General features: G+C 48.2%; 2 protein-coding genes across 10 annotated transcripts in view; one reads left to right on the top strand and one right to left on the bottom strand.

The window, feature by feature from the left end:
- ARHGEF2 (Rho/Rac guanine nucleotide exchange factor 2) overlaps positions 1 to 12,884 on the top strand; it is a 38,773-nt gene extending 25,889 nt beyond the window's left edge. For 5 of the 9 annotated variants that reach the window (XM_010999480.3, XM_031436115.2, XM_010999476.3 and 2 more), the window contains 20 exons: positions 78 to 145; positions 492 to 555; positions 1,229 to 1,358; positions 1,577 to 1,686; positions 1,846 to 1,992; positions 2,494 to 2,744; positions 2,951 to 3,076; positions 3,450 to 3,567; positions 3,759 to 4,007; positions 5,626 to 5,702; positions 6,131 to 6,300; positions 7,736 to 7,803; positions 8,733 to 8,933; positions 9,313 to 9,432; positions 9,567 to 9,634; positions 9,777 to 9,812; positions 10,013 to 10,063; positions 10,270 to 10,707; positions 10,961 to 11,144; positions 11,739 to 12,884. In XM_010999480.3, coding sequence (XP_010997782.3) covers positions 78 to 145; positions 492 to 555; positions 1,229 to 1,358; positions 1,577 to 1,686; positions 1,846 to 1,992; positions 2,494 to 2,744; positions 2,951 to 3,076; positions 3,450 to 3,567; positions 3,759 to 4,007; positions 5,626 to 5,702; positions 6,131 to 6,300; positions 7,736 to 7,803; positions 8,733 to 8,933; positions 9,313 to 9,432; positions 9,567 to 9,634; positions 9,777 to 9,812; positions 10,013 to 10,063; positions 10,270 to 10,707; positions 10,961 to 11,144; positions 11,739 to 11,812 — 2,750 coding nt within the window. In that variant the 3' untranslated portion in view covers positions 11,813 to 12,884. The remainder of the gene's footprint in view (positions 1 to 77; positions 146 to 491; positions 556 to 1,228; positions 1,359 to 1,576; positions 1,687 to 1,845; positions 1,993 to 2,493; positions 2,745 to 2,950; positions 3,077 to 3,449; positions 3,568 to 3,758; positions 4,008 to 5,625; positions 5,703 to 6,130; positions 6,301 to 7,735; positions 7,804 to 8,732; positions 8,934 to 9,312; positions 9,433 to 9,566; positions 9,635 to 9,776; positions 9,813 to 10,012; positions 10,064 to 10,269; positions 10,708 to 10,960; positions 11,145 to 11,738) is intronic. The other 4 variants (XM_064477845.1, XM_064477843.1, XM_064477846.1 and 1 more) reach the window with 1 other exon arrangement.
- A 3,143-nt stretch (positions 12,885 to 16,027) lies between these two features.
- RXFP4 (relaxin family peptide/INSL5 receptor 4) lies at positions 16,028 to 17,462 on the bottom strand. The gene has a single exon (XM_010999482.3). The coding sequence runs from the start codon at positions 17,347 to 17,349 to the stop codon at positions 16,228 to 16,230; it is 1,122 nt and encodes a 373-aa protein (XP_010997784.3). The 5' UTR covers positions 17,350 to 17,462; the 3' UTR covers positions 16,028 to 16,227.
- Between the last annotated feature and the right edge of the window lie 9,594 nt (positions 17,463 to 27,056).

The raw sequence follows: 27,056 nt of genomic DNA, 5'->3' as shown, positions 1-27,056 counted from the left end.
ATGGGTGTCTGCATGAGGGTGTGTCCCCTTCTGTACCACCCGGCCCTCCCTTCACCCTCTCTACCCCACCCTCCCAGCCTGCAATGTGACTATCCACAACCGCTGTAAAGACACCCTCGCCAACTGTACCAAGGTCAAGCAGAAGGTGAGATGGCAGGGAGGGCAGAGGGCTGGGGGAGAGGGTAGTGAGTATGCGGTACCCTCATGCCTTTTCCATTCATTCCTTACCCTGTGTTCTCAACCCCTCTCCTCATGGGGGGGCAGCCCAGACCCTCCACCCTAGGCCTCAGGCCCCACCAGAGGGGGGCCAGCCTCTTGCTGTAGACACATCCCCTCAGCACAGGGTCGGCCACCCTGATGCCCATAGCCATCATGCCAGCTTTCTCCCGAGGTCGAGCCAGCCACCCAGCTCCTGCCCCATGCCCGTGGGGGTGACCCTCGGATGACAGCTGTTCTTGGTGTCTTTCTCTCTCTTGCTCTCTGTCTCACAGCAACAGAAAGCCGCCCTGCTGAAGAACAACACTGCCTTGCAGTCTGTTTCACTTCGCAGTAAGAGTGAGTAGTGAGGGTGCAGGAGCCCCCATAGGACCCTGGACCCTAGACCTCTCAGCCCATGGGCTCTGCTGCCCCCATGAGGTCGTTCCTTGGCACAGCGCCTTCCTCCTTTCGATTGAAGCTAATGATGGGACCATAAGACAGGTTCAGACTCTTGAGCTTTGGGGCAAGACAGGAGAAGTCAAATGGGGATGAAAGCTTGGGATGGCTGGTCATCTGAGCCTGGTCACATCCTGTATTTTTTTTTTTTTACATCCTGTATTATTCAGTTATTTACACTGCATTTGGGAATGTTGGCAGCAGCTGTCAAGGGCCAATTCAGACAGCTTTAGTGTAACGGAAAGAGCATGGTGCTTAGTCAAGAAGACCAGAGTCTGAGTCTCTGCTCAGCCACCAGCTGAGTCACTCCAGACAAGTCTCTTAACCGTTCTGAGCTGCAGTTTGCTCATAGGCTTTTTGTGGGGAGGAGATAAGACAAGAAAAGCTCTTTGTAAATATGAAAAGTGTTGCACAAATGGATGGGTATCATTACTGTTACCATCTTTCTTTGACTAGGCCTGGGCTAAAGGTGGGGTGGGAGGGGAGGCCTCACTTTTAGTCGAGAAGCCTGGGAGGCCTGAATCCCAGGAAGGCGCCAGGTTTGACGCTTGCCTGCTCGGTATCCCCCTGACAGCCACCACCCGGGAGCGGCCTAGCTCTGCCATCTACCCCTCCGACAGCTTCCGGCAGTCTCTGCTTGGCTCCCGCCGCGGCCGCTCCTCCTTGTCTTTAGCCAAGAGTGTTTCTACCACCAACATTGCTGGGTGAGCCTCTACTTGGGGAAGGGAGAGCCAGGCAGGCAGAGTGTGGCAGTGGAGACGGGGGGCTGAGAGGTCCTTCCCATCCCTGAGCTCAGAATGGTAGACAGACAGGTAAGGAGAACTTGGAGGGATGGCCTCTGGGATCCTGGCCTTGGTTCCCCACCTGGGAAGGGACCTCTTGCCCAAGTGGAGGTTATGCAGCCAGCCTCCCCGTCCCTCAGACACTTCAATGATGAGTCTCCACTGGGGCTGCGCCGGATCCTCTCCCAGTCCACAGACTCCCTCAACATGCGGAACCGGACCCTGTCAGTGGAGTCCCTCATCGATGAAGGTGACTATGCCTGGGCCCCGGGCGAGACCTTGGATGACCTGGGGTGAGGGGCAGGTTTGGGCAGGCCTGGGAAAGGCAGGGTGGGAAGGGATCTAGAGAAGGGCCCAGGACCCAGAGGAGAGAATTGGGGTCTGAGTTGTTTCCCCCACTCATGTCCAGGTGCAGAGGTGATCTACAATGAGCTGATGAGTGACTTTGAGATGGATGAGAAGGACTTTGCAGCTGATTCCTGGAGCCTTGCTGTGGATAGCAGCTTCTTGCAGCAGCATAAAAAGGAGGTGATGAAGCAGCAGGATGTCATCTACGGTGAGCCACGAACCACCCCTAGACTTCCCTTCCGTCACCAGTCCTGTTTCTCTGTGCCCTTCCTCTGCCAGCCCCCACCTCTCAAGACCCTTCTCTCTCATCCTGTTGGCCTTCGAGACCCTGCCTGGCATCCCACAAGTTGCCACTAGGCCCCCACCGTTTGGGGCTGTTGGTCTCCAAGGCCCTATCTTTATCCCTTCCTTCCAGTCAGTTCTTAGGCTTTCCTCTCTGCCTGTTCCATGCCCAACACTGTACTGGGGACTATGGGAGATCTAGACATGTAGGGGACAAATGGTTCTTGCCCTAAAACAGCTCACAGCTTGAGATGGCAAGGTATCAAGATAAAAAAAAGATTAGAAAATCATCTAAGATCAGAATAATGCAGAATGTTAACCTGGAAGGGATCTTAAAAACCTACAGTGAGCCCTGAGGTCCCCAGGCTAGGCTCCACCAATTGTGTCCAAGCCAGAGTAGAGGCCAGATATCCCACTGTCCCTGCAGAGCTAATCCAGACAGAGCTGCACCATGTGCGGACGCTGAAGATCATGACCCGCCTCTTCCGCACGGGGATGCTGGAAGAGCTGCAGCTGGAGCCAGGGGTGGTCCAGGGCCTGTTCCCCTGCGTGGACGAGCTCACTGACATCCACACACGCTTCCTCAGCCAGCTGTTAGAACGCCGGCGCCAGGCCCTGTGTCCCGGCAGCCCCCGGAACTTCGTCATCCATCGCTTGGGTGACCTGCTCATCAGCCAGGTGAGAAAAGGCAGGACCATGGGCAACATTCACGGGAGGAGGTGTGACTACAGTGGGCATTTCTTGTCTCCAGACACTAGGGGTGGGGGGCAGGGAGAGCGGGAGAGCCAGGAAGCCAGCCTGTTTGGTGGGAGGCCAGAGGGTATTGGGGATAAGGTGTGGCTTTGGGGGAAATGCTGACCCAGCCTTGCTCCCCCGACTTCTAGTTCTCAGGTCCCAGCGCAGAGCAGATGCGTAAGACCTACTCAGAGTTCTGTAGTCGCCACACCAAGGCCTTAAAGCTCTATAAGGAGCTGTACGCCCGAGACAAACGCTTCCAGCAGTTCATCCGGGTAAGCAGACCTCTCCAGGACCCAGCCTCAGAACCTCCCTAGTGCCCAAACCCAGCCTCCCCCATTCGTGGGGGAGCATTGTATGCTACACCCACACGAAGGGCAGGTGCTTGCCAGCCCTTGTGTGGACCCATCTGCTTGTGGATCCCGTCAACAACCCCTCGTAGCAGTAGAGCAGGTGCTTTCCCTGCTTTGGTCCTCACAGTGAGCCTGTGGCCTCATCCCCACTTCCCAGACTCAGCCACTATACTGGCGTGAGGTAAACGGCCAAGCTAGGGCCAGCACCAGGGCTTAGGCTCCAAGTCCAGCGTTCTTTCTGTTGCCCTCCCCTCGGGCCCCACTCTGGCCCTGAGCCCCACCTGTGCCTTTGCAGAAAGTGACCCGCTCAGCTGTGCTGAAGCGGCATGGGGTACAGGAGTGCATCCTGCTGGTGACTCAGCGCATCACCAAGTACCCGGTGCTCATCAACCGGATCCTGCAGCATTCCCATGGTGAGAGGAGGGCCCAGGGAGGAGGGAGGGTGGGAGAGGGCTATCTGTGGTGAGAAATAAGCAAGGGGAGGAATAGGGTCAGGTATGGAACCCTGGGCAGCCTCTGAAGGTGGAAATCAAGAGCAGTGGGAATTGGATCTGGCGTGAAGCTGGCTGAGTCATCCCTCCCTCACACCGACCCCTGGCGCCAGGGATTGAGGAGGAACGCCAGGACCTGATGATGGCACTGGGGCTGGTGAAGGAGTTGCTGTCCAACGTGGATCAGGATGTGCATGAGCTGGAAAAAGGGGCCCGCCTGCAGGAGATCTACAACCGCATGGACCCTCGGGCCCAGACCCCGGTGCCTGGCAAGGGTCCCTTTGGCCGAGAGGAGCTTCTACGGCGCAAGCTCATCCACGATGGGTGTCTGCTCTGGAAGACAGCAACTGGGCGCTTCAAAGGTCAGTGGTCAGCTTGGCAGGCCAGGCAAGAGTCCGAGGTCAGATATGGAGAGGGAGAAGCATCCGACTCTTAGGACCTCCCTTTATGCAGCCGTATACCCAGGGTGAGACCCAGTGCAGGGAAAATATGTGGTCTCTGTTGCAACAGAAGTCTGAATTCTGGACTTAATTTTCATGGGCTGTACAAGGACTTCCTTTTCAGTATTTGTTCGTTTCTTTGGTCCTTGCATGCCCGGAAAGCTCCCAGTTTTGATGAGGAAGACAGAAATTCCAGAATCCGAGGACAAGATCAGAGTAGTTGGTTCTACCAGCTTGAATCCCAGCCACCAGGGCTGGGGAATGGGCAGGAGCTTTGGGAACACAGCTGGGGAAGGCCCATGGGAGGGGCAGAGCCCGGGGAAGGGGGGCCGGGTGGGGAAAAGAGAGCAGAGGGGGCCTGTTGTGGGTGGGGCACAGTTTCCCAGACTGCACTGGCCAAGTCTTTCCTACCTCAATCAAGGCAAGAGAGTTGTGGGCCTCAACTTCGGGGGTGAGGAATGAGGGACAGAAGTAAACTGTGTGACCTGAGGCCAGAGCCTGCCTGCATCTCTGTCCTGTGTCATGAAATCCCCACTCCATGGGCTTGAGTATTGCAGGCCTCACCAGCCATTTTCCTTCATCCCTTTCTCTCCTTCCCATCCCTCCCACACAGCAGCTAAGAATATAAACCATGGGGGTTTAAAAATAGCAAGGCTGGAGAGCTTTATTTCTGAAGCATTTAGCGAAAGCCCTCCCCTTCTGGGTGCCCACAAGTTAGTAAGCTCTTCAAGGGCAGAGGGTGAGTGTGTGTTCTCCTGACTATGACATCCGACTTCCATGGGCTTGACCTTTGTTTCCCCCTCACTCTTAAAGTGCAGGAACCTCATAAGGTCTGAGAGCCTGGAAGGTCAGTCAGAGAAGGAAAATGAAAGCAGGGGCCACTGGGGCTGAAGGAGATTGGGACTGTTCAGCAGTGGCAGAGATGGTTAAGGAACCCTGTTCCCTTCCCTACAGAGCACAACATGAGAAGTGGAATGTGCTGGCACTTAGGCCAAATATCTAAAAAGGTCTTACGTTAGTTCATTGTTTGACATAGAACTGAAAGACTAAAAAAGGGTAGACCCTCCTGCTCTGGGAATCCTTTTACTCTCACAAAAATTCTGGACCTTTTTCACACAGAAAAATACACGTGTATTATGTCAACATGTAAAATGCTTATGCAACCTCAGAGGGTTTGCAGAGTCCCTGAAGCCCAACCGTGGACATCCTAGGGGTCTGCAGACCCCAGGTTAAGAAACCTGCATTAGTTGGATAAAGAGGATTTTTTTCAAAGGCATTGGGTGACTGCTTATGGGCGCTTCTAGCCCAAGAAGCTACAGTACCTAAAGGCATATGCATTCTTGCCACCCCATTTCTGAGCTATAAGAATCAGGGAGGTGGGAGGTCTGTAAAGGTGGAGGAAGCAACCAGAGGGAGAGAGGCCAGGAGGAGGGAAATCAGTAGCTGTAACCTGATGGGTAGTCCCGGTCCTTGAGAAAGAGGAAACAGCTGCTCAGACTCTCTAATGCTGACTGTTCTCCTGCCTTTATCCTCCTGCCAGATGTGCTGATGCTGCTGATGACAGATGTGCTGGTGTTTCTCCAGGAGAAGGACCAGAAGTACATCTTTCCTGCCCTGGTGAGACCTTCCTCCTCCTCCTTTCTCAGCACAGACAAGTGTTTCAGGCCCTTCTTGCTTTCCTACCCCAGCCTGAAAGAACTTTGGAATCCTCCAGAGTGAAGCAGCTGTTACTGTAACTATTACTATAAAGGAGGAGAAATAAGAATAGCTAACCGGTATTGTTACTGTGTGCAGGCACTTTACAGCTGTGAGGAAGGCCCGTTATTATTTTCTTTTTGTGGACGAGGAAAGTAAAGCATAAAGTAAATTAAATTGTCAAGAGTCACAAGTGTTTATAAGTCCTCTCTGGGTGGCACCAGAGCCTGGACTCTTAACTTGTATTCTAGGCTGACTCTTCAATCTTTGGATATTCCAGAAGGACTGGAGACTCAAATATCCAGGGGTCAGGATTCCAGGCTTAATCTTTCCATTCCCCTGACTGGCAGGACAAGCCCTCGTTGGTATCACTGCAGAATCTAATCGTGCGGGACATTGCCAACCAGGAGAAAGGGATGTTTCTGATCAGCGCGGCACCCCCTGAGATGTATGAGGTCCACACGGCATCCCGGGATGACCGGAGCACCTGGATCCGCGTCATTCAGCAGAGCGTGCGCGTGTGAGTGTGTGTGTGGCCTCAGGGTACCTGCAACTTTGGGCTCTGGGCCACAGCACTCCCTGGGGACAGAACCCAGGGTTCAGAGGTAGAGGCAGAGGCCAGGGGGGAGAGAAGATGGCTGGAGGCAGGAAAGGTCATCTATGTTCTCCTGTAAGGTCACATTTTATACAGTGATAACCCCAACCACCTTCCAAATGCATCATGAGCTAACAAGCCGAAGGAATACTTTGAGCTGTCATTTGGTGGCTTACCTGCCAGCCAGCAGCACAATTTCAGCTGCATTAACATCTTAGTCTGTAGGCAGTCGGCCATTATTTGGATAGTATTGTATTTTACCTTTATTTTCTAAAAATAAATGAAAAAGGGGATAATGAAAGCATTGATAACTAGTGATAAGAGGAGCAAGATTCAAACTCCATACAAGAGGCAAGAAGGAAATCATTTCGTGTGCTGAAGTGGCAAATATTTGGCTTCTGCTGGACACACGTTAGATTTAAAGCACTCAACTGTGTGTCTGTTGTGATGAAAAAAAGTAAAGTGGATGTAAAATGTTGAAAATGTTTTCTCAAAGATTATGCCCCAAAAATAAACTCAATTAGGATTTTTTTTAATGATTTTTTAAAAAATTTTTTGGGGAGGGCAGGTAATTATGTTTGTTTGTTTGTTTGTTTGTTTGTTTATAATAGCAGTACTGGGGATTGAACCCAGGACTTCTTGAATGCTAAGCATGTGCTCCACCACTGAGCTATATCCCTCCTCAACTCAATTAGGATGTTTATAATACTTTTTTTCTTTTTAGCTTTCAGGTAATGGATTCTTCTCCACTTTGTAATATATAAACTTTTAAAAAATTCTACAATTTTGACTTTTGAACAAATTTTTCAGAAATGTATGCAAAAATATGAAATTACCTATTCTAGGAAAACAAGGCAAAATACCTTTCTCATTGACCTTAGATCCATAGTGGCTTCTTAATTAATGATAATAATATTTGTAGTTGTGAAAATTATAATTAGTATTATTTATTATAATTGATCTGTTGAGCTTCTTCCATGTTCAAAGCACTGGTACATTATGTCATTTAATCCTAACAAAAAACCTATGAGGAAAATATTATCCCCATTTTTCAGATAAGGAAATAGAGAGGTTACCACCTGGTAAATGGTGGAGCCAGGATTTGAGCCCAGTTTGCTTGTTGCCAAAAACTGTAGTCATCCCTCTGCACTGTGCTGCCTCTCCAGGTGACCTCTGGAGAGGTAAGCACCAGTAAACGCAGATGATCAGTGCTAAGAAAAGGAGAGTTGATGAAACCAGAGCATGGAGCTGATGTCTTACCAGGGAAGCAGAGAGCACGTTTGGGAAGGAGAGAAGGCTGATTCCTGGTCTGTAAGCTAGCTCCTTCCCCCTAATCCCACCCTACCTGTTATCCCTCCAGATGCCCATCCAGGGAGGACTTCCCCCTGATTGAGACAGAGAATGAGGCTTACCTGCGGCGTATGAAGAGTAAGTCCACTCACAGAGCCGGTTTAAGTAATTTATGATACATCTGCCCAGTGGAATACTATGAAACTGCTGTAAAAAGTGAGATGGTTTTATGAGGACTGATGTAGGTCCACGACCAAAATTTATTGTTTAGTGAAAAGAGCAAGGTTTAAAACACTGTGAAGTGTATGCTGCCATTGGTGTGAAAGTAATGGGGAAAGGTATTATTACTGTGGCTGTCTCTGGGAAGGGGAACTGGGAATAACAGGGTTAAGACAGAAACTTACTTTTTTACTATAGGGCTTTATATTGGTTAGGGTAGGATTTAACTACTCTACAAAAAGATCAACAGAAATCAGTTGGTTACACGAAGTAGACTGTTTGTCTCCACGTAACAGTCCAGAAGTGGGAAGCGCAGGGTGGTAGTGCAGCTCTGCCATCTTCAACGTGAAGGTTCCCCATCTCTATGTCCTGTATCTATCGCCATGTCCTCATTACTGCCTCAGCTCCTGCTGTCACATCTGCATCCCAGCCAGCAAGGGGGTGGTAAAGAACAAGGAGAATTTATACCCATCTCTTTTAAGGGCAGATCTGGAAGACACTCACATCCATTGGCCATAATTCAGTCATGTGGCAATATCTAGCTGCAAGCCAGTCTGGGAAACATAGTCTAACCGGGCAGCCATGTGAAACTTGCATGCATTCCTAGTTAAAGGAAGATGGGGAGAATGAAAACTGGTGGACAGCCTGCAGTCCCTGCCATAAATTGTTTTACTTTTGTTTTTAAAAACAAAACTGCATGTATTACTACCCCACCCCCCAAAATTTTTCTTTTCTTTTTCATAAATGCCAAAAAACCATAATTAAGTCTTGCCACTCTACCCAGCCCTGGCTCCTAACCCCTGGGGCTGCCCCTCCACTACAGGTGCTCACCTGTTTCTCATCCACAGTGGAGCTGCAGCAGAAAGACCGGGCACTGGTGGAGCTGCTGCAGGAGAAGGTTGGGCTGTTTGCCGAGATGACCCATTTCCAAGTGGAAGAGGATTGCGGCAGCGGGATGCCCCTGCCCACCCTGCCCAGGGGCCTTTTCCGCTCTGAGTCCCTCGAGTCCCCTCGTGGCGAGCGGCTGCTACAGGATGCCATCCGTGAGGGTGAGGGAGCTTCTAGGGAAGAGCCCAGGCTCATCCACTCACTGTCACAGAATATGGACATATGGCTAGACCTGGATGCACACGAACAAGGGGGATGTCAGCCCCACAGACCATAACTCCCTTGAGTGCACGTTCTGTGCCAGGTGCTGGGAATGGCAGGGGAAGAGGCATGGTCCTTGCTGCTGATAGACACCTCTCATCCTGCACATCCTTGTGCTGCCCCTCGGGCACCTTTAATGACCTTTGCCTTGTATGTGGTGGTGGCAGTGAGACAGCACTGCGTGTGTAGGGGGCATCCCCCTAGATGAATAGCACTCCCTCCCAGTCCCCGCAGGGTCCTCCGTTGCTCCTGTCCTCACCTCTTCCTCTCTCCCCTCAGTGGAGGGCCTGAAAGACCTACTGGTGGGGCCTGGAGCGGAGCTGCTCTTGACACCCCGGGAGCCAGCCCTGCCCGTGGAACCAGACAGCGGTGGTAACACGAGTCCTGGGGTCACTGCCAGTGAGTACCAGGGCAGGGGACCAAGGTAGTGGGTGGGAGGGGTTAAAGAGAATGGGGTGAGACCAGGGGCCAAGTGGTGTCGGATCGCTGAGGAAGTGAGTGAGCTAAGCCTGTCCTTTCCTCCCCCTTAACAGATGGTGAGGCCAGAACCTTCAATGGCTCAATTGAGCTCTGCAGAGCCGACTCGGACTCCAGCCAGAAGGTGGGTTTTTAGGAGGTGTCACGGCTTGGCTCCGGGGTGGGAAAGGGACGGCTGGCCTATAGATCTTTGACGCAGAGCTGTCAGGGACAGGCACCAGGGACTTGTGTGTCTGCTGATTCCCTATGCTTGCCTGTTTCTGCAGGATCGAAATGGAAATCAGCTGAGATCTCCCCAGGAGGTGAGATGGGAACTTGATGGTGTAGGAGACTGAAGGGGGGATTCCCACCTGAGAAATAAGAGCCCAGTTTGGAGTGGTGTAGGGGAGTCTACACCTCAAAGTACCTGCATCTTACTGTCCCCACACCCACACTTATTCAACTTCTGGACAGTTCTCCCATCCTGAAGCTTGGACTCTGTTCCCACCCTCTCTGTCCTCAGGAAGCGTTGCAGCGACTGGTCAATCTCTACGGACTTCTACATGGCCTACAGGTCAGTGGGGCAAGAGCTAGAATGGGGTAGTGGGGGAGCCAGACCAGAGCTGCTTATTTAGGTGGAGCAGAACATCCCAACAGGCCTTTTAAAGCCTTCCTCCAATTTGAGCTCTCCAGGATCATGACCTGGGCCCTGGGGAGTGAGGATGAGGGGTAGAAGAAACATGGGGTTCAGATACACCCATCTGTCTGACTCCATTCCAGGCGGCTGTGGCCCAGCAGGACACTTTGATGGAAGCCCGGTTCCCGGAGGGCCCTGAGCGGCGGGAGAAGCTGACCCGAGCCAACTCCCGGGATGGGGAGGCTGGCAGAGCCGGAGCTGTGGCTCCTGAAAAGCAAGCTACGGAACTGGCGTTGCTGCAGCGGCAACACGCGCTGTTGCAGGAGGAGCTGCGGCGCTGCCGGCGGCTTGGCGAAGAGCGGGCAACTGAGGCCGGCAGCCTGGAAGCCCGGCTCCGGGAGAGCGAGCAGGCCCGAGCTCTGCTGGAGCGGGAGGCTGAAGAGGCTCGCAGGCAGCTGGCCGCCTTGGGCCACACAGAACCACTCCCGGCTGAGGCACCCTGGGCCCGCAGGCCTCTAGATCCTCGACGTCGCAGCCTCCCTGCAGGCGATGCCCTGTACTTGAGTTTCACGCCCCCACAGGTAAGGAAGCTTGGCGTAGTGAACTGACCTGGGGCGGACATAGTGTCCATGAGAGAACCTGCAAGGAATTGGAGATTTGAACCCAAATGAAATCAGTAATCAGACTTGAAGGATATTGGAATAGATTGATCAGAGGGCTGAAAAATTGAGATGGGTGCAGAAAGAGGGCAGTCAGAGGTAGATGTACTGAGAGGACAGAGTATTCCCACCGCTCATTCCCTGGCCACCTGCTTTTCCTGCCTGCCGTCCATAGCCCAGCCGAGGCCACGACCGCCTGGATTTGCCTGTGACTATTCGCTCCATCCATCGACCCTTTGAGGATCGAGACAGGCAGGAGCTGGGAAGCCCGGAGGAGCGGCTGCAAGATAGCAGTGACCCCGACACCGGCAGTGAGGAGGAAGGTAGCAGCCGTCTGTCTCCGCCCCATAGTCCACGAGGTGAGACCCTGGTGGAGATGTGGAAAAGTGGGGTGCAACCTGGGTACAGACCCTTGGGCTTTGGTTTCCAAATAGAGCCTGCATTGTAGAGCACAGGAACATGTAGGATGGCCCCTAACTAACCACCCAGGTGTACAGTAACTTTTGTCTGCTGGTAGATGGGTGATGGAACTCTAAGAAGCAAAGAATGTAGGGGCCTTTCTTCCAATCAATGTCTGTGACTTCCAACCTTTTCAAGTAGAAATACATTTTTAAACAAAAAAATTTCAAAGACCTCCAAGTTCTTATAGTTGATTCGGGAGATACAAAATAACCAAAAGCTAGTGACTTTATATATATATGTATATTTTAATATTCTGAATTTTATTGATCGTATTGTGTCTCCACATGCTTAACAAAGTATACAAAGTACCTAGGTGTGGATACATTACTTTGTTGATGGAAGTTTTTGCCTCCCCCAGGGATTACACACCTCTACTGTCCCTCACAGCTCCCTGAGCTCCCCAGCCCATAGTCGGGGAGGCAGCAGTGTAGGGGTCCAGTTTCTCACAGGAGCCTCTGCTCACTCACTAACTTTGCCCTGTCCTCCTTCAGACTTCACCAGAATGCAGGACATCCCGGAAGAGACTGAGAGCCGCGACGGGGAGCCTGTAGCTCCAGAGAGCTAAGGGGGCCCCTCCCCCCTACCCTGTGTCCCCTTGAAGAACATTGCTGAGGGAGGCAAACCTTGGGGACTCCAATCTGCCAGTGACAAGGGAACATTTGAAAGAACTGCTGATTGTTCTTGCCAGCTCTTGGGATCCTTGGATACTGGAGCTTAGGGAGCTGGGGGAATTAGGCCACAGTGCCCCCTGGTGGCATCCAGAAGCTACACCACAGATGCCAATTTTTCATGCCTTCCTCCCTCTACTTTAGGAAAATTTATTTATTTATTGTTTATTAGTTATGGAGGGAGAGGGGAGATTTAAAGGACCAGGGACATGGGAACCAAGCCATAGGGATCGGGGGCCTTGTCCTTTAACACTACTGGGGTTTCTTCAGGCTTAACCATGCAGCTGCTGGGTTCTAGCCCTGATGCCTCTCCCCAGCAACACCTGTCTTTGAGGAGAGGCTGCAGCCATAGGACCCTACTGCCCCTTCAGGAAGGGCTGTGGTCAGGGCCATGTCCCTCTCCCTCTCCCCTCAACCTCTTTCTGCTCTTCTCCCTTCTCTCCATCTTCCATGGAAACCCCAGGGAGATAACCTGGCTTCCTAGAGTTGATGGAGTAGAGGTTGAGGTGGCCATAATGGTTTGTTGGGGGTTGAGGGGGAAAAACTCACAGGGACCAGAATGTTTTTTTGCTGTTGTTTTCTTTTTTGTACCAAAGCCAACTGCACGTGTTTTATATTTTTAAGAGAAGATTGTGGCAATTAGAAATCGCAGCCTTCTATCTCTACATCTCTGAAGAACTCAAGGGATGGGGGAAGCAATGACTTCTCCCCTCACCTGTAGTGATAGGGGACCTATTCTGACCTCTTCCCCAGCCATTTGGAAAAAAAGTTCTAGGGTGAGTTGGGAAATCTCTACGAACCCTGACCTCATCCCCCACCCCAGCAACCATGACCTGAAACCTCAGCATAAATTTTGGGGATTTTTTCAATGGCCCCCCTAGTGCCCGCTAGCCCCAGCCAGTTTTTGCCAATTTGATTGTTTAAAAAAAAAAAAGATAAAGCAGGGAAAATTAAAGACCTGGAACCCCAGGAAGTGCTATTTGTTAATGTCTGCCAGTTCTGAGGGTGCTGGTGAAGGGGAGAGCCAGGCAGTGACCCTCCGAAAGGAACTTCTTCCTTTCCCAGGAAGGGTGACTGCCTCCTTGCAGATGGGGCACTAACAAAAGAAACTGCTGCCAACCTTTTTTGTTGTTGTCATCTTTTGACATTCACAAATACAAGGATAAAAATGAAGGGGCACCTAGGTTCAGTGGCTGTTAGGGGTTCCGGTATTAAAGACCTTATTTTCATCTCATTTGCATGCTATGCTCAGAAATTGCATCAGTCTCTTGCCCTTTTTCCTCACTTTCAGCACAGATCCTGTTAGCCTCTCCCTAGGGTCATTCATTTTCAGATTCAGCCCTCACTCTGCCCTTGTTCCTCACAGTGTCAGAGCCCTGGGGTAACTTCTTTAAGACGGTTCCCCTCATAGGAGCTGCTCATTTGCTCTTTGCCATTTTGAGAGGCAGTGAGAGATTAGGTAGGTTTCAGTTCTAGTTTTCAGTTGATTTTTTGCTTCCTGTTTCCAGTTAATACCCTACTCTGGGGCTGTGGCAGGTGTGGGGTGAGAGAGTCTAGAGTCTATAAATGCCTGCATATGTCTCCATTGGAGCCTATGGGGTAAGATAAGAAGAATGAGACTCAAGACCTCAGCTAGAAAGAGGAATTGAGATCACATGGGGCGGAGGGTAGGCTTGGGGCAGCAGCCAGCACCCTCCACTCCTGTAATTCTCATCCCCCAGCATCTGGGCTTGACAAGGTGCTTTCTCATCCCTTGCAGAATCTGTGAGGTAAGAATTGTCATTTTATAGACAGGGAAGCCTGCATACAGAGGGTTGCCAGGCCAGAGAGGTGAGCCAGGAAAGAGCCAGCCCTCCTAGCTGCAGTCCTCCACTTCCTTTTCTTGGCTACTCTGCTGAAAAACACCAGAGCTCCAGGTTTGTAACACATCGACACGTGGCTCAGCTGCTGCCTGCCGTGTCAGCTGGAAGCAGCTGGGACCCAAAGCGGTAAAGGCAGTGCTGGGGTGGGGGTGGGGGTTAGCGTCCAGAGACCACCAAGAAAGAGAATGCAGGCTACTCCAGCATCCTCCCAGATCCGGAAAACAGAAACCTGGAGACACAGAGCCCAGAGTGTGGGTGCAGAGAAGCCCACAGCTCATGGAGAGCTGCGCTGTCCCTGCTGCTGCAAAACCCCTTCCTCATTCTTGGCCCTGAAACATGTCACACATTTCTCTGACGTGGCAGTTCCTAAGAGATAGTCCCTGTCAAACATCTTTCACCATTCTGTTCGTCATCCCCTCCCTACTCCCGTTTTCGGAAACTCAGTCTCACCCTCTGTCCCTCCTGTTGGCAGTTTCAAAGCTGTCTGGCCTGCACTCCTGGGAGCCAGGGCCCAGCTTCTTGCCACAGCAGTGCCTCCTTTCCATTTGAGAGGAGCAGGCTTGGAGCCTGGAGCCTGCCCAGCCCCAGCTGTCCTCCATTGCTGCTCCCTCTCCTAACTCCCCCATCCCCACGGGTGGGTCTGCATGTGTTCATTCACCTCTGACTTAGACCTTTTTAAACTTTGTCAATATTTACCTCTGGGTCCCATAAAGCCCATAAAGCAGCAATGTCCCCAGAGGAGCCAATATCCGGAGCCCAGCAGGGCCGTCAGAGGAGCTGCAGGGGGTGGGAAGAGGGGCTCTTGGGTCAGGGAGGATTTTCCATCCTTAATTGGCTGGGAACAGACCTGGAGTTTTGGAACCAGTTTAAACATTATCAAAGAGAGGAAATGAAACATCAAGAGGCTAATTAAATCTCTTTAACATTGCTTAATATGTTGTGAATTAGGTGGCTCTTTAGGATGGAGCTGGTGCAGGGTATGCCCCATCCAGCGGGGGCCACACACACTCAGGAGGCACTGGGCGCAGCTGTTGCTCTGGGATCTTGACTGACTAGAGTCACTGAGTTACAAAATATGCCAGAGCTTGGGGGCCCGGGAGGCCATGGAGATGGGAGCTCCACCCCACTTTCCCTCTGTCACCTCCCTCCTTTCCAGGGGCTGCCCCACCCCAAAGTCCCTTCTGATGGCTATCATTGCTGGGTATCTATGGATGCAGAAACCCAAGGGGAACCCTCTGCCCTGGAGTAAACCCCTTCGAGAGGGGCTGGAGGGGCCAACCCCTCACCCAGTTCTTTATTTTAAGCTTTCATTTCTCTCCAGAGCACGTAAACATTCCACACAAGACCTTTATGAGTCCCTGTCCCCATCTCCCAGCTGCCCCCTTATTTCCTCCTTTTCCCTCTGTCTCCATTTACATGAGGTGTAAGAATAATAGCTAAAGCTCTATTTCATGCACTGTTACATCCTCAACAGCCCACTTTACAGTTGCGGAAACAGGAACAAAGAAGCAAAGTAGCTTACTGAGGTCCCTCAGCTGGTGAGTGTCAGCGCTAAGGGTGTGAATCCAGGTTTCTGGCACCTGAGTTGATGCTCTGAGCTAAACATTTGGGGAAGGAGGAAGACTAGCTTCACTTGCTGTGGTTTCCACTCCTCTGGCCATGCCTTCAATCTCTTCTCCGAACCCCTTTCTGCATCTCTCACCTCCCTGTGCCCCACCCACCTCCTTGGCTTGTCCTTATCTTCACTTCTCCCTCCAAATCCTGATTTAAGGAGAGACCTACAGGCAATCCTAGCCAGCAGCAAGAGTTTGCACTCTGGGCTTGGCTGGAGCCAGGGATCCTGCAAGACCCCACATGTGGCATCTCCCTGCAGGGCAACTACAGCTTTTGCAGCTGAGGCATCTGCAGGCCCCAAGTTTCTGTGAGCACCGCTGGAATGGTAAGAAGGCAGAAGTGGCCAGGGGAGGAGGGCATAATTGGCCCTAGCACCAGAGAAGGACAAGGGCACACCTTGGTTGAGGGGAGGATGGAAGGGTAGAGAGGATAGGGAGATAGGCGTTGACCACTACACCATTAGTGTAGAACCCTTAGGGAAAATTTCCTGGGAATCCTCACAGGAGGCAGAAGTGAGGCATAGAATCCTTCGGGCCACACTGACCTGGAGGTGGAACTGGGATGAAAGGTCAAGACAATTTGTGGATGATCCAGAGGTTTATTCTCAGATCCTCTTCGTTCCCACCTCCACACGGCGACTTGAGCTTTGTCATACCCAGCCTTCACCTGGGCCCTAGCCTCCCCCGTCCCCCACACCCAGAGTTGGAGATCCAAAATCAGACTCTCCCTGAGGGTGTTGCAGCATGGCAGAGAGGCCAGCCTCTCTCTCCCTAGGATGCGTGGATCATGCACCTGGCAGACCCCCAGAAGGAGGAGGGAGGTTTAGCTTGCACCCTTCACCCAGGTGTCCCTTTGACCAGGTTGGCCAGCATAGTAGAAGGGCCTCTCTCTCGAGGGGTGCTCTCTTCCCACTGCCTGCCCACCTCCTTTAGGGCCAACTGTTCCACCCAGCCCTGGCCCTGGGGCCACAGCCTTGCTCGCAGATCCCTGAAGGTGTCTGCCAGGGCCCGCCGGGGCTCCCGCCTTAGGAGACAGTACAGCACTGGGTTGAGGCAGCTGTTGCTGTGTGCCAGGCAGGTGGTGACAGGGAAGACGTAGGTGTGGATGGTGTAGAAAGTGCTGTCCCAGGGCACTAGGTCAAACTTCACCAGGACACCCCAGAGAGTGACCACATGGTTGGGGAACCAGCAGAGGAAGAAGGAGGCCAGAAGGATGCGGACAGAGCGGGCCACGACCCTGCAGTCCTGCCGCTGCCGCCGCCGCCGCCGCAGGAAGGCCAGCAGCAGCAGGTAGCTCGTGGTGATGATGCCCAGTGGCACCAGGAAGGCCAGCACCACCCTCTGCAGCTGGTAGGCACCCAGCCAGTGCCTGCTGGGGAAGCGCAGCAGGCACAGACGCACACCGCACACCTCGCCCTCCACCCCAAAGACAGCCGTGGGCACCGTCACCAGGGCAGCCGCCACCCACATGGCCAGGGTGGCCACGCGGGCCCAGAAGAGCGAGAGGTGGGTTCCTGGTCCCGCAGCCATAGCCACCAACCAGTATCGGGCAACACTCAGCGCCGTGATGAGGAAGATGCTGGCGTAGATGTTGAGGACAGTGGCTGTCAGGACCATCTTGCAGAGGACACCTCCGAAGGGCCAATGGAAGTCCAGTGCCGACTCAGCTGCCCAGAAGGGGAGAGTGAGTGCCAGCCCCAGGTCTGCCAGAGCCAGGTTGAAGACAAAAGTGTCAGAAGGTGGGCAAGGGGCTCGCCGAGCACAGTTACCCAGCACCCACAGTACGGCCAAATTTCCCAGCAAGCCGACAGCCCCTACAAGCCCATAGGCCAGGGCGACCACGACCCTCAGGGCTAGGAATCCAACAGGCATCGTAGCATCAGCAGCACTCAGCACACTGCCTCCAGAGGTGTTGACCCAGAAAGCAGGCAGGGGGGCAGAGGTATTGGGGGTGGGCATCGCAGGGTATCAAAGGTCGGTGGTGATGAGCAGAGGGGCCAGCAAGTGCCTACCAGACTGGTGGGGGCCACCCAAGGCTCAGCAGGACGCTCTAGATCTGAGCATCTGGGGCCTCCGGCTGTCAGGAACCCCAGCCCACGCCCACACCTCAGGGGGCGGGCTGCGGAGGGACAGCCTGCCTCTTCCCTGTTGGTCTTGGTGGGTGGGGCAGGGTGACGGCGGGCCAGAATATGGAGATAAATGCATGTGCGCACATGTGTGCGTGAGCACGTGGGCGTGTATTGAGTTCTATGCAGGTGGGGAGGAGGAATTAATCCTACTATGGAGGGCAGCCCCAAGCCTCCACCCCATGGAGAAGACCAGATATACCCCATCTCAGGGAACCCCGTCTGTTCCTAATAGTGTTCTGGGGCCCCCTTCTCTGCAGAAAGTGCTCCCTTAGGGCTTGGGGAAAAGACCTTGGAGGGGGCATAGAGGCAGGGAACCAGAATGTGTGTCTGCAAGCCAGAAGGAGCAGAGGATCTGGAGTCCCAGATCTGCTACTCACTAGCTGTGTGACTTTGAGTCAATTACTGTACTCCTCTGAGCCTGTTTCCTTGCTTAAATTTTTCAGATGAAACTATCTGCTTCACAGGGTTGGCATGATGAAATGAGATAACACATGAAAAAGCACTTTGTACACCGTTATTTGCATGAATGAGTATTATTTCAAAGGAAAAGTTGGCAGTGTTTGTGGCAGAAGAGAGCAGGGTACTGAGCGGTGCCAAGGAAAACACAGGTTGGAATTCATTGCAGCAGAAAGTGACCTTGAGGCCAAGGACAGGGAGGGAAAGGGGAGAGGAAGTCACAGCTTCCTGTTCCCTCTGCACCGGAACGTCCTTTGAGGACCTGAGTGGACCTGGGGCATGCCCTCCATTCTCTTCCTGCTCCTGAGTATGAAGAAGTCCTGCCAACCTCTGTCACTCCCGCTGCCATGTCACACTTTCCCTGCTCTAGTCAGAGGTCAGCGGTACCCCACTCTCTCTTTCAGTTCCCAAACCCCATTTCAGACATGGATACCGTCACCACACCTCATCCTGTCTCCCCGTGATCTTAGTCCTCAATGGAAAAAATGCCTCATTGGGTCCTCCCTTTTGTGCCCATATCCCTACCCTTTGCAGAATGGGTAGATGACAGAATGAGGCTTTTTCAAGGATTCCAAAATATTCAACACCTTCCTGTCCTCTGCCAGCTAATTAAGGTGTTTAATGTTCTGTTCCCTTGAGTGCTGGGGAAGGTGAGGGGCCCTGCAGGATAATCAACAGTGAGTATGATGACCCTGTAGGAGAGACTCAGAGGTGAAAGAGATCCAGCTGCCAGGATATTTGGGTCTTTAACCATGGGCAGGATGAGTGTGAAGAGGGTGGCAGAGGGGAGTGTCCAGCCCAAGTTCGGGTGAGCCCCATGAGTGAGCCTCCTGGCCTGAGGGACTGCTCCTGTGTGACTTTGTGCCAGTCACTCCATCTCTCAGGGCCGTGTTTACTCTTCCATCCACCCAGCACCACCTCCCCAGTCTGGCAGCGAAGGTGTTTTTTAACGCATAGGGCTCATTTTCTCTTGGCTTGGAAAACAGAGGCTGGATCAGCACTTCAGAGTTCTGCTATCCATTTGAAATATCTGGTCCTCTGATCATTTCTTTTCTTTCTCTTTTTTAAACTTTTATTCATTTCTAATCTAGATCCTCCTTGGTCAGAGACTATCAACACCCCCCTTGTGGTTATATAGAGAGGTGATGCCACCAACTGGCCAAGCTTAAGAATGTCACTTTGGGCCCTTTCATTTTTCTAGTATTCTGTTCGTTCCTTGATTCGTTCATTCATTCACTGATCACAGCATTCGCCAAACCTTTACACTGTGCTTGCTACTGAGGAGACAAAAATAAAATATGGTCCCTCTGCTCATTAAATACAATAAACTTTTTGAAATGGGTGGGATCTTTAAGATCATCTAGTTGAACTTCCCGTTTTTATAGGGAATGAAAGTGATCTGCCCAAGGTCACCAGAGAAGTAGTGCCAGAGTCAGGGTTTGAGATAAAAGTCTCCTATTACTAGAATCTTACTCTTTCATTTAAAAAAAATGTACTGGAGATTGAACCCAGGACCTCGTGCACGCTAAGCATGTGCTCTACCCCTGATCTATAACCCCACCCCTTGGCCCTTTCCACTACATCACACAACCCTTTGGGCATTTCTTTCCACTTATAGTCTCTTCCCCCATCCCTGAGTGCCAGAATGCCAGTCCCTGCCCTTGAGAAGTGCCTAGGCTACCAAAGGAGACAGCAGCAGGATGTGGACGGAGGGATAGTGACCACTCCACTCGTAGTGGTCTTCACTCAAAACTGCTGGGATGTGAGGAGGAACTGGACTCAACAAAAATGATTTTGTCATCCTGAAAGCCATCTATTACCAGCCCCATTTTCTATCTCAGTTAGAGTCCAAGGAACTGTAGTGGTAGGTTACAGTGTCTGCCTGACATGAAAAGAACTTCTAATGACCGAGCCTTCCCCTCAGTCACCTGAATGCCCTCCCCTCCTTCAGTCCACAGATCTTTTTGGCCCCACATCCCTGTCCAGCACTCCAAAGCCTAGGCAAAGAGGAGGTGGAGGAGGAGGTGGGAGGGACTGAGTCATCCCTCCACAGCACAAAGAGAACGGGTCTTTGCATTTGTACTTGTGGTGGAAGACACAGGGACTAGTTGCTTGGAGGACTACAAAGGGCAGGAGTAGGAGACCTGTCCCTAATTCAGATCCCTAACCTTTAATCTCACATCGTCCCAATCAGTCATCGTTTCCTTCACATGTCTGCCCAGGTCTACTGGAGAAAATCTCCAGTCTTGGTAAGGGGCATGGGCAGCTCCAATGCTGAAGGGCAACTTCTGAATCAATCTCTGTCTCTCTCTCAGCTTCATATATTGGAATAGTGTTATATTTACAGGAAAATTGCAAAGGCAGTGAGAGTGATCCATCTCTTATTTTCCACATCAACTGTCAGAGCATCAGAAATCAAAACCAAAATCTTAGGGATAAACGTGACAAGAGATGTACAATGGTGGTACACTGAAAACTACAAATCACTGCTGAGAGAAACTAAAACAGACCGAAATAAATGGAGAGGTATACTGTGTTCATGTGTTGAAAGACTCAATAATAAGATGTCAGTTCTCCTCATAATGGTTCTGTAGATTCAATGCAATCTTGTCAAAATTCTAGCAGCCTCTTTTTAAAGAGAAATTGACAAGCTGATTCTAAAATTCATATGAAAGTGCAAATAGCCAAATGATTTTGTAAAATAGCCAAAACAATTTAGTAAAAAGATGATAAAGTTGGAGTACTCATATACCCAATTCCAAGACTTACTACAGTAGTCAAGACAATGTGATATTAGCAAAGGATACTTATAAATCAGTGGAGTCCTGAAATAGACCCACATGTTTACAGTCAACTGACAAAGGTGCAAAGACAATTCACTGAAGAACACATAGTCTTTTCAACAGTGTTTCTGTAACAGCTGAATACCACACAAAAAAAATACTGCATTCCCATTAGAATGTCTAAAATGAATAAAACTGACCATACCAAGTGTTGTGGAAGAAGTGGTGTATCAAAACTTTCATACATTACTGATGGGAATGTAAAATGATATAACCATTTTTTAAAACAATTTGGCTTTCTCTTAAAAAGTTAAAAATACACCTCTTACGTCCTGGTCATTCTACTCCTAGGCATTTACTCAAGAGAAATGAAAGCATATGTTCAAATAAAGACTTATACACCAGTGTTCACAGCAGCTTTATTTGAAGTTGCTTAAAATGGGAAACAGCTCAGATGAATAACCTTATTATCCACCAACAAGTTAATAGATAAACAAATTGTGGTATATTAATATAATAGAATGCTACTCAACAATCAAAAGGAATTACTGCTATATACAACAACAAGCATGCAGGAGAGAGCCTTATTGGCTGCCCAGTTGTCCCTCCACATTTGCCTCACTGAAGCATCTGTCCCTCCTCCATCTGTTCAGCATTGCTGGTCCATCTGCAGTGCAGCCAAGTCCAGCCTACTCCAGCCTCCAGTCCTAGCAGCGTGCTCCTCTGAAACAGGACAGCCTCATTGCTGACTCCATTTGCTCTGGACCAGGTTCACTCTAGAGTGTCCCACACTGGGCATCCCAGGCTGTGGCTGAGTATCCTCGCCTGTCTGTCTTCTAAGGCCTCTACCTGGAAGCCATATACATGAGTAGGTGTCCATTTCAGATGTCAGGTGTTCATCTTCTTGAGAGAGGAATGGGGCAGATGCCACCCCATGCATGTGGATGAGCAGAGGCTCTTCCCAGGGCCACTGTTCTAAAACGAAACAGAGTTGTGGGTGCTGCTAGTCAAGTCCTCGGTGGGATACTCTGCTGTTACCTCTGCACTAACATTGGTATCTGACTACAACTTAGTCTCCAACCTCAGAATGAAGCTTCAGCAGTGCATGAAGATCCTGTTATATGTCCCTCGTTGGCTTGGTATTTCATATCTTCATCCAAAAGGCATTTCTGGGCATCTGGTAAGTGACAGGCACCTTGCAGCCTTGGAATACACAAAGATGATTAAAACATAGTTCCCGCCCTCAGAGAGCTCACTCTTAATAAAGGCGACAGCAATATAAACTATACCTGTAAATACAGCATGAAAGATGCTGTACTAAAGATCTAATAGAGAATTCAGAGGTACTACAAAGGAGGAAGTGTTTAGGTTTACTTGGAATAGTCACAGAGATGATTTTTGTACTGAGCCTTGAAAAATCAGTAGATGTTTGCCCAGAGAAAGAGCATTTCAGGTGATGGGAACAGTATGATCATAGACAAGGATGTACGCAACTGCATCTGGGGAAATGCAAGTGTTCCATCATGGTTAGCACAATAGTGTGTGTATCAAGGAAAAGACCAGGAAAGCTGGGCAAGGGGAGCAATAATGAGATTCTGGAGGACCTGAGGCCAGACAAAGAAGTTTGGATTTTATCCGGTAGAATGAGAAGCCACTAAAAGCTTTTAATCTAAGCAGTGACAGAATCAGATTTATTTTTAAAAAGTATCTATTTGTTGACAATGTGAAAGACTATTCAAGAGAATAGTTGAGGATGGCAGGAGAAGTATCAATTCGGAGGTTTTTGTAAACCGGGGCTGGGATAGTTAAGAAGTAGAGGAAGGAAGGAACATGGATTATATTTGGGGCGTAGAATCAAGTGACTAGGGATGTAAAGTGATTAAGAAGAGGGAGGAATTAAGAATGACCACCAGTTTATAGACTTGGGGAATTAAGTGCATGGAAGGTACTTGAATGGATGGCTGGATAGATGTATAGAGTATCACATTGGCTTTAGAAAGTACAGGAAGAAAATCAGGTTGAAAAATTTGTGAACCATTTGGATGCAGTGATCCAAAATTCATGATGTTACCATGGCTACAGAATAATCAAATCAGCCTTTTATTTAAGTTTATGGGAATTTTCCTAATTTCCAGGAAGAAGGATTCCGCTTCTTGTCCAAGACCAATCTCTCCATCTGTGTTCTTAAATCCTTCTCTTCCCAGATCCTGCTCCATTGGTCATTCTCTTCCTCTTGGGTTTTCTACAGTTCCTCTTTTATTGCTGCGGTCATTTCCCCTTCTTGTTTGGTGCATGGTCAAAAAAACTGACGTGTGAATCCCAATGACTGTGCATTTCCTAGTGCTCACTGGGGTATTATCAGGCCATCTACCAACTCTAAGGCAGTGATAGCTTGCAGTTCATATAAAACCCATATGGCTGGACCCACAACCTCAGCCTAACCTCTCTCACTTTAGAGATTTTTTTCTATTAGTAATATAACAAAGTGCTATAGAATGGAGTTTAGACAATCAGACTTGGGTGTACCAATAGAGAAATATTAGTGGGGAAATTCTGAGAGAAATGTGAATAAGTGAATTAAGCATTTAACTTAAGAAACTAGGTAGCTCACAGCAAAAAAATGTGACAATGAATATATGTATATTCGTGTATAATTGAAAAATTGTGCTCTACACTGGAATTTGACATAACATTGTAAAATGATTGTAACTCAATAAAAATGTTATTAAAAAAAGAAAGTAGGGGAATTTTTTTAAGATAAAGGAGAAGATAACTAATAAAAACAAAACTTTAAATTAATGTGCTATTGATGAATTGATGAACATATTGATGAATAAAACTAAGTCATGGGTTCTTCAAAAAGGTGAACAAATAGAAAAGACCCTGGCAAAGTTAAGGAAAATAAAGAGAAAAGAAAAAAGAGAGAAGAGAATGAAATAGCCATACAAATGAGACTGAAAGCATAAGAGACTATTAGTGAAATTTTATGCAAAACATTCTAAATTCTAGGTAAGATGAATGTTTTTTTAGGAAAATTTAAATGACTAAAGTTAGCTCAAAAAAGTAAGAATTCTGAACAGATGAATAATCACACAAGAAATTTAAAAGATTTTCAAATATCTATCACTAAAAAGCTTCCAGATCCAGATGGTTTTACAAGCAAGTTCAGTCTAACCTTCAAAAGAACAAAACAAACAAAAAAACCAAACCTACGTTATTCAAAGTATTTTAGAGCACAGGAAAAAAAGAAAAAAAAAAAAAGAAAGAAAGAAAGAAAGGGTTGCCAACAACTAGTTTTTCAAGGCTGGAATAAATCAGGGGTGGGGACAGTAGAGCTCAATGGTAGAGTGCCTGCCTAGCATGCACAAGGTCCTGGGTTCAATCCCCAGTACCTCCATTAAAATAAATAAATAAATAAATAAACCTGACCACCTCCTTCCCCACCCCCCACCCCCCAAAAAAGCTGGAATAAATCTACAACTTGACTCTTTAAATTACTAAGATGTCACCTATGAATACAGATGCAAAACTCATAAATAAAACATCAGTGATGGGGTCAGGACCCACTACCACAAAATTTGGCACTGTGGCACATTGAGTATTTTCAGCTGAAGGAATTTGAGAAACAGCAGGCAGAAGAAGGACTTTCTTCTGAACTTCCCCTCAAACAGGTCATCAGAGCCTCACGTGAGAGGTGCCCTTCCTATAACCCGAAGGTAAGGTGCATCCTTATTTCCAAAAGGGAAGGACACTGAGAAGAATCTGAACAAGTAGGCCTTGCTAAGTGTCCCCCAGTTTACGGTTCTTAGCACATATCCTTTTTTGTCCTATCTTATTTTTCCGTGATTTTCCACTCTTCATTAAAACCAGTATAAAAACTCTCAGGTTTAACCATTTCTTTGGATCTTCATTTCCTTATGAAGGCTCCTATATCACATAAAACTTATATTAAATAAGTTTGTATGTTTTTCTCTTGTTAATCTGTGTCTTCTTACAGAGACCAGTCAGGAACCAAAAAGGGTAGGAGGAAAAATATATTTTCCCTCCCCTACATCAGCAAATCAAATTCAGCAGGTCAAGAAGGGTTTATTCCAAAATGGAAGGAGAGTTCAATGTTAGGAAATCTAGCATCAGAGTTGTTTACAATAATACATTAATGGAAAAAATTTATATGATTATATCAAATCTAACCAAAACATATTTGCTAAATCTTAATCATTTTTGATAAAAGTGCTTAGTAAAATAAAAATAGAAGAAAATTTCTTAAACATTTACAAATAGTATTTATCAGAAGCAAATATTATATTCAAAAGTGAAACTGGGGAAGGGTATAGCTTAAGTGTAGACACATGCTTAGTATGTGTGAGGTCCTGGGTTCAATCCCCAGTACCTCCTCTAAAACTAAATAAACCTAATTGCCCCCAAAATAAAATAATTAAACAATACAATAAATAAAATATTAAAAAATTTTAAAACAGTGAAATTAAATTTCTTCAAGGAAGATATACAAATGGCTAGCAAGCATATGAAAAGATCATTTGTCATTAAGAAAACGCAAATCAAAATCACAATGATACCCACTTTGCACTCACTGGGATGAAATATATATGTATTTAAATTATATATATATATACACATACACATATACATACACACACACACACACAAACAGAAAATAGTAAGAGTTGGAGAGGACATGCAGAAATAAGAACACTCATACATTGCTGGTGGAAATGTAAAATGTTGTAGCTGCTTGTTTCAGTGGTTCAACAGAAGTTAAATCCAGACTTACAAAATGACCCAGCAGTTCTACTCCTAGGAATAAACTCTGAAGATTTAAAAACAAGTACTTAAATACTTGTTCATGAATGTTCACAACAGCACTATTTAAAATAGCCAAGAGGAGGAAACAATCCAAATGTTCATCAATGGATGAATGAATAAGTAAATTGTGGTATACACATCCAATGGAATATTATTCAGCTATAAAAAGAAATGAAGTGCCAATACATGCTACAACATGGATGAACCTTGAAAACATTATGCTAAGTGAAAGAAGCTGAACACAAAGGATACATATTCTGTGATTCCATTTAAGAATTGTCCAGAATAGGCAAATCCATAAGATGGAAAGTAGATTATGGGAAGTGACTGTTAATGGGTGCAGAGTTGCTTCTGCAGTGATGAACATGATCTGGAATTAGATAATGGTGATACTTGCACAACTTTGTGAATGTACTAAAAAAACACTGAATTATATATGTAAAATATCTTTTTAAAAAGAGTAAATTTTATGATATGTGAATTGTAGTTCAATTTTTTTTAAAGGAAGAAAACACAATGTAATTTCAATCAGAATGTTTGAACACAATGTTTTGGGGAGACAACACAAAGGGAAAACAATGTTTTTTAATCTTAAGTTCATTTGGAAAAACACACCTGTCAGAATAAGCAAAGAAATGTAGGAGTATTGGCTTGCCCTAACATATATTACAGTATGCATCAAATTATTGTAATAAAGGCAATATAACAAAGGAACAAATAGATTCATGCAATAGAAAAGAATGAAGAAATATTACATATATATAATTTCATGTACGATAAAGGTGGCGTTTGTATGGAAGGAATATTTACTTATTAAATGCTGAAAGGAAAATATTATAAATTTGACTTTTAAATGAATTTGTATTCCATTAATCTTATCAGAATGTAAATTTATTTGAAAAATAGCATTGTATTTTATTTATTCAATCTAGAGACTCCTTGCAGCTTCAAGATACTGCAAATGTTGGAAATCTCTGGCTTTCACAGTCAACTCAGATAACATTCAGAGGCTTTCCGGATCCTGCTCCCACACTTAACCAATTCAACAGAGACCCGGAACACAGCGTTTCATAACCTACGCTGGATCACTTCTCCCCCTCATCTGGACTTTCAGCTTCCGTTTAGTTCAAATATTGGCATTAAGCTCCACCAAGCTGAATATTTTATTTTCTTCACTTTTTCTTATTATACTACCCTATTGTATGTAATTGCCCTCGTGCTTACCCTGCCACATTGTATCAGAAAGGCAGGATCCGCTATTTCTACATTTTTAAAAAACAGGGATAGGCACACAGATACGGAAAAAGCCAGGGAAATTCCTCAAATGACCTTTGGCAAGAATCGTTTCCTTTTTACTGAACAGGTAACTGAAATGTAAAGTGGGCAAAAGTCGCGGAAAAGCGCTCTCCCAGGACAGAGGCTGGGACTCCACGCGAACGTCACTGAATTGGGGGAGAAACCTGTTAATTCCCTG

This window comes from Camelus dromedarius, chromosome 23 (genome assembly GCF_036321535.1).
Source record: "Camelus dromedarius isolate mCamDro1 chromosome 23, mCamDro1.pat, whole genome shotgun sequence".
NCBI lineage: Eukaryota > Metazoa > Chordata > Mammalia > Artiodactyla > Camelidae > Camelus > Camelus dromedarius.
This window is presented reverse-complemented; position numbering and strand designations above follow the sequence as displayed.

What these genes read in the sequence shown, in the direction of transcription:
- RXFP4 (XM_010999482.3), bottom strand. Translation starts at nt 17,349, where the DNA reads ATGCCCACCCCCAATACCTCTGCCCCCCTGCCTGCTTTCTGGGTCAAC.